The 7,393-nt window shown below is 34.6% G+C and overlaps 1 protein-coding gene across 1 annotated transcript; it reads left to right on the forward strand.

The window, feature by feature from the left end:
- LOC105160586 (21 kDa protein) lies at nt 303-1,097 on the forward strand. Its single transcript, XM_011078030.2, has one exon. The coding sequence runs from the start codon at nt 347-349 to the stop codon at nt 950-952; it is 606 nt and encodes a 201-aa protein (XP_011076332.1). The 5' UTR covers nt 303-346; the 3' UTR covers nt 953-1,097.

Consider the following 7,393-nt stretch of genomic DNA (forward strand, 5'->3'; position numbering starts at 1 on the left):
TACACACTTGATGCATAATTAGTATACAGTTTAAAAAAAATCATTAATCACATAACAAGTATTAATATATTTATTTTGTAATTGATTTAATTCGATAAAATTTAATTTCGGACAAAAAATCTCCAATTGGGGAGGAGGAACCATGCATTTTGAATGTCGCATCAATGGCAAGTTAACAATAGCATCGCACTCAGAGAATCTCTATACATGTGGTTTAGCATTTCTAGTTTACGACCATTATCTCCTCCGACAGTACGGTAAGGACGTCCCTATAAATTAGAGCCCTTTCCCCCCTTATTTGCACAACCAAATACTTAAACAACTACACACACAACACCTACTAGAGATGGAAACCTACACCTCTAAATCAGTAGCAACTCTTCTTATACTTCTCACATTCATCTCCTCCTCCATCCACTCGGGCAGCGCCGCCAGACCCGCCGGCGGCGCCACCAACACCGAGTTCATCCGAACATCCTGCTCCGCCACAACCTACCCCAGACTCTGCTACTCCGCCCTCGCAAGCCACGCAAGCACCATCCAGCAAGACCCCAAGCTCCTCGCCCACGCCGCCCTCTCAGTCAGCCTCGACACCGCTCGCTCCACATCCGTCGACATGGTCAAGCTCTCGCGCTCCACCGGCATGACTCCGCGGCAGGTCGGCGCCATGCGGGACTGCGTAGAGGAGCTTAGCGATTCAGTCGAGCAGCTCAGAAAATCCGTGGAGGAAATGAACCTAATGAAGGGGTCCAACTTCGGGATGATGATGAGTGATATCCAGACTTGGGTGAGCGCCGCCTTGACGGACGACGACACCTGCATGGATGGCTTCGCCGGAAAATTCATGAACGGCGCCGTCAAGACGGCGGTTCGGGGGAGGATCGTGAACGTGGCGCATATGACGAGCAACGCATTGGCGCTCATCAACAGCTTCGCTGCCCTCCATGGTTAAAAATTCACAGTTAACTACATTGTTCGTTAAATTTCCGTTAGTGAACGATATATATATATATATATATATATGATTACAGTTACTAAAATCAATTGAAACCGGGCTAAATTTTGGACTATCACAGAAATCCAAAAGATTTAGTCTAAAAATACCGTTTCACCATAGCAGTAATCTCATAAAGTATGAGGCTTAAACGACAATTAAACAAAATATAAAAATTAAAAGAAACATTCAAACAGCGGTCGAAATGATAAAATATTGTGACCTTCGCACTGAAAAATAGATGTTCGTAACTCCTTTCAAATAAAAAACTGTGACTGGCTGAAGTCCACCATCAAACTTCGTATGCCACTAAAAAGTACTATAATTTCAACTTTTGTCTATTCAAATACTCTCAAATTACATCCATATCTTATTCTTCATTCGTTGACACTTAAAACTTCATGTTAAATTGGGGTAAATACTTAAATTTGAGACATGATTTGAATCTTAAATCTTTTGATTAATTAAATAGGATAATTTTATGACAAGTAAATGACGACGACCTCTCCTGAAGTTTTTCACATAATTATAAATACCTCCTCATACAAACCTCTTCTGAGGCTAGTAATATTAACCTCGGTCAGGACACGACGTTGCGGTATGTCTATGATCCATATGTTGTAGGATCAAGTTATTATTGTACAATTTAAATTTCTTCTATTAATTGTCGAAATTAGATCATATATGTGAAACTTTGAGAAAATTATAATTTTAGTCCTATGAAATATGGGGCGGTTATTTTTGATCCTGCACGAATTAATAATTTAGTTCTATAACTTGAAACTTTTGACAATTTTAGTCATTTTAATTGAAAAATTGCATATGATTTGCACATGACGACCTAATTAAATTATATAATATTAGTTTTTTAAATCAATTGGTGCAGAACAAGTATATACGAACTCTTCTAAATTATAAAATTAAATTACAAAAATCAATTCATACAAAAATAAAAAATAACACTTCTAAATCACAGAAGTAAAGTTACATTTTTGTTGTTAGAAATTGCCTGAAGTTTTATGAGTTTGATATTTGATGTGGTATAGTACGTAGTTGAAGTTGATTAGGCCCACATAGATGCATGGAATCTTAATTCGACAACATGCCAATACATGTTCCATCTATTCTTGTCCCTATTGCGTTTCAAAGGTAGGCATAATTCGGGCCATTGCAAGCACGTGAGTTGTATCCTACCTACAAACTTCACACCTTCGACCCTCACCCGTTATATCATAAATACTTAAACTTGTTTTTTAATATAGTTTGTCGTTTTTCTTACCTGCTTTAAAGGTTATGATGTTAATAATCGAAGATCAAATCAACGATTGCAGAAGAATGGGATCTGAGTTTTTGAATTTGCTTAAGAATGAGAAGAAAATTTGTTTCTAGAGCTTCAACTTTATTTTTGGCCGATTCTCTCTCGAAATAAACTCTTTAAATTTGAAGAAAATCTTGGAAATGGAAGTTTTCGAACAATAATTGAAGAAGACCAAGTTTAAGGAAGAAAATGATTTTTTTTTTGTCCCGATTTCATCGATGTCTCACATAAGGTTTTTTGTCTATTCTAAGACCCTTCAAATGGAAAGGATCAAAACTGCTAATAAATTGACGGGTTTAAGAACTATAAGTGTTAAATTTAAAAATTTAAGGACTAAAACTGCAAAATAAATAAGTATAAGGACCAAAATCTTAATTTTTCCCTTTTCTTCTAAAGCAATTGGTTTATTTAACATTAACGCTCGTTTTGTCACCCAAACAAAAAAAAAAGAGAAAAAGAAATATGTTTTGTCATTCAACCTTGGGTTTTTTTCTCATTTTCCCTTTTATTAATTAATTAAAAAAACATAAGAATGAGATACTTAGATATATACTATAAGGACGATACAAAAACTATTTAACATGTTAATGGTGCTGCTATACGTATTTTTATTTTTTGCTAACGTTAAATTTAAGGGACAATTACACTTTTTTTTTAAAGAAATTTGGTGTAATTATATGTAAATATTCTGTAATTTGAGATATTAACTTGCTATAAGTCAGTATAAGTCAACTGATATCGATTTACAGGACTAAAATTATAATTTAATCAGATAATGTGCAAATTACATATAATTTTTTGACAAAATTAACTGAAAATATCAAAATTATAAAATTATACTAATTGAATTACAAAAATCAATTCGTGCGTAGTAAAAACAATGACCCCTAAATTTTATAATTTTTCTATTTATGTATATAGTGGGGAAAATGTAGGTGGGGCAGCCCATAGAGCTAAGGTACGTGAATCTGGGTTAGGATCAAGCTTATACAAAATCCAACTTATAGATAATGCTGTGAATTGTAAGAGGAACCAAACTGTTCACCGGCCCAACTGCTTGGAAACTAGGTCCAAATTTCGTTTATAGCACTACATACTAAAATTTTAATAGTTACGAATTAAAATATGTGGTAAATATTTTTTATCGATCATAGTTAAATAAAATTGATGAAAAATATAGATTTTTCACCAAAAAAAGTTATTTATCATGGCTAAGAAAAAGTCCAAAATATGCCAATGAGGTATTTAATCAATCCAAAACCACTCTTGCTAACGAGATATATTGAAAGGAAAAAGAAGAGGGACAATGAACTCTCTCATGTCTTGTTATTGTTCTTCATTTCAATAAATTCTGTTTCATATTAGGTAAACAAAAATGAGAATACACATTTAGGTAAGCATACAAAAATATTACAAAGGACATAAATAGCAACAAAGACACACAATACCCGTAATGAGCATAAAATATTGCGAAACTATGGTGACAAGAGTTAGAAATTAAAACAGAATGGCAAATGTAATAAGACGCAGATGACATTCGTTGCCTCAGAAGATAAAAGCAACACCCCATTTCTTCTATGTTCGAAATGAAAGTAAAACATATTCTATCGTGACACACACACACACCCCGCACCCACACGCACACACACACACACACTGTACATGCGCACACACACCCACACACCACACACACACTCACACACACAAAAGAAAAAAAAAAGACGCACAGACAAGGAAATAGAAAAGCCAGAATAAGGAGGGGGCATCATTCAGCAAAATGTTTCAAGAATTGGTTAGCAGATCGTAACCACTAATCCATTTATTAGATTTTATCAATTCTCCACTTATTTTCTCTCACTATATCGCCTCTAGTAAAGTAAATCAATCCAAGACCACTCTTGCTAACGAGATATATTGAAAGACAAAATGCATAAAACCCCACTATGTTTTAAAAAGTCTGCCAAAAATAGAAAAACCCTCTCTTTTTAAAATAGGCTAAAAGCTCCCATGTGTTTTGTAAAATTCAGGTCAACCGCCCCCTCTCCATTAAATCCAACTAACGGTGTTTATTTTTTAGAAAATGACCGTAATACCTTTACTTAATATATACTATTTCTTATTTTAATAACCATTGGATCTTTTTTGATCAAATATTGATCGTTAGATCTAATCAATTAATCTCAATCATTAGATTTTAAAAAATAAAATGTCTAAATTCAACAAATTATTTAACTTACATTACATATAAATAATTTAAAATTTTTAAAAATATATTATTATTATATATTAAAAAAAATTAACTACCCCCCCCCCCCCCCTTCCCCCCCCCCCCCCCCCCCCCCCCCTTCCCCCGCCCCCCCCCCACAAATATATTTTTTATCAAAGTTAGTGAGGCTGATCTTGTTAGAATCATATTGAAGAGACGAGTCTGATTGTGGTGGTCTAAGACCGAGATTCGATCAGAAGAAAACGAATCAACGACAAACATGTTCGGCGATCGTTGCTTGAACCCACTCTCTATGATTAACGAAAACTCAAATTGAAGGTATGAAAATGTTCGTCTTGAAGAGAGAATTCTAATGGTACCATTGACCGTCGAAAATTCGTCCGGACGGCGCTGGAAAACTTAGAAACAAGTTTCTGGCGAAAAAGTAGCGAAATAGCATATTTTTTTTATTTTATATTTTTTAATTAATTTTTATTATATTAATTAAAATATGTTTTAGTAAATTGAGAATATTTTAAATAATTATAATAATTAAATATTTTTAGCTAATTATAATTAATAATAATTATTGTAATTAAATATATATTTTAATTAATTAAAAATAATTTTAGATTTAATAATTAGTAATTATAAAATTATTTGAATTTAAATATAATGTAATTTAATATTTAATATTAAATAAATTAAATATAGTTTAAAATTTTAATTTAAATTTAGTATAGCAATTTAATGCTAATTTTTAGGGCTTGAAACGACAAAAGGAAGACACAAAATAAGCCAAAAAGCCCTTTGTATATTATATAGACCCATATAGGGGTATTTTAGTCCAAATTATCATTAAATATGAATCTAAACCATAGAAAATGACTACCAAACGCAGCAAACGCGCGTTTCCTCCACTTTCTGTAGTTGCTAACAGAATATGGTTTTTTTGCTGACTAAAACAAAACAAGAGGAGATTTTTAGCCTATTCTGGAAAACAGATGAGTGTTTTTTGCATACTTTTTAAAACACAGGGGCGTTTCATGCATTTTGTCCTATATCGAAAGTAAAAAAGAAGAGAGATAATGAACTCTCCCATGTCCTGTTATTGCTTTTTATTTCAATAAATACTCTTTCATATCAAGTAAACAAAAATGAGAATACACATCTACGCAAGCACACAAAAATATTATAAAGGACATAAATAGACCACAAAGACACACAATATCTGTAATGAGTATAAAATATTGCGAAACTATGGTGACATCCTGCACGAAAAAAAGGATTTTGTAGATAGAAATGAAGATTTAGAAATTGAAGTAGAATGACAAATGTAATAAGACGCAGATGGCATTCGTTGGCGCAAAAGAAAAAAAAGCAACATCTTACTTATTCTATGTTCAAAATGGAAGTAAAACATGGTTTACCATGACACAGACACACACACACACACACGCAGATACACACACACACACACCCCGCACACGCACACGCACATACACACACACACCCCCCACACACCACACTCACACTCACACTCACACTCGCACATACACACACACACACACCCCACACACGCACATACACACACACACCCCCCACACACCACACTCACACTCACACTCGCACATACACACACACATACATACCTCGCACATGCGTGCGCGCACACACACAAAAGATGCACAGATAAGAAAATTGAAAAGGCGAAACAAGGAGGGAGCATCATTCAGCAAAACTTCTCAAGAATTGGTTAGTAGATCATAATCACCCAAGATATTTATCAGATTTTATCAATCCTCCACTCATTTTCTCTCACTATATCCCCTCTAGTAAAGTAAATTATTCCAAGACCACTCTTGCTAACGAGATATATTGAAAGGAAAAAAGGAAAGGGACAATGAACTATCTTCTGTCCTGTTATTGCTTTTCATTTCAATAAATACTCTTTCATATCAGGTAAAAAAAAATGAGAATACACATCTATGCAAACACACAAAAATATAACAAAGGACATAAATAGGCAACAAAAACACACAATACCCGTAATGAGCATAAAATATTGCGAAACTATGGTGACATCTTGTACGAGAGAAAGAGTTGTGTAGCTAGAAATGAAAACTTAGAAATTGAAGCAGAATAGAAAATGTAACAAGAAGCAGATGGAATTCGTTGGCGCAGAAGACAAAAGAAATTCGTCACTTCTTCTATATTCAAAATGAAAGTAAAACATGTTCTACCGTGACACATACGGGCACACACAGTGCACACGCACACACACACACACACCTCCCACACGCACACACACACACACACACACACACCACGCACATGCACACACACACACACACACCCCACACATACACACATACCCACACACCACACACACACTCTCTCTCACACACACACACCCCGCACACACACCCACACACCACATACACTCTCATACACACAAACACAAAAAAAAAAAAAAAAAAAAGACGCACATACAAGAAAATGGAAAAGTTGGAACTAGAAGGGGGTATCATTCAGCAAAACTTCTATGCAAGCACACAAAAATATTATAAAGGACATAAAATGACCACAAAGACATAGAATACTCGTAATGAGCATAAAATATTGAGAAACTATGGTGACATCCTGCACGAGAAAAAGAGTTTTCTAGATAGAAATGAAGATTTAGAAATTGAAGTAGAATGACAAATGTAATAAGACGCAGATGGCATTCGTTGGCGCAAAAGATAAAAGCAACATCTTACTTATTCTATGTTCAAAATGGAAGTAAAACATGTTTTACCGTGATGCGCACACACACGTGCACACTCACACACACACTGCACACGCACATACACAAACCCCCCCCCCCCACCCC

This window comes from Sesamum indicum, linkage group LG4 (assembly GCF_000512975.1).
Source record: "Sesamum indicum cultivar Zhongzhi No. 13 linkage group LG4, S_indicum_v1.0, whole genome shotgun sequence".
In the NCBI taxonomy this organism is placed as follows: Eukaryota; Viridiplantae; Streptophyta; class Magnoliopsida; order Lamiales; family Pedaliaceae; genus Sesamum; species Sesamum indicum.

What these genes read in the sequence shown, in the direction of transcription:
- LOC105160586 (XM_011078030.2), top strand. Translation starts at nt 347, where the DNA reads ATGGAAACCTACACCTCTAAATCAGTAGCAACTCTTCTTATACTTCTC.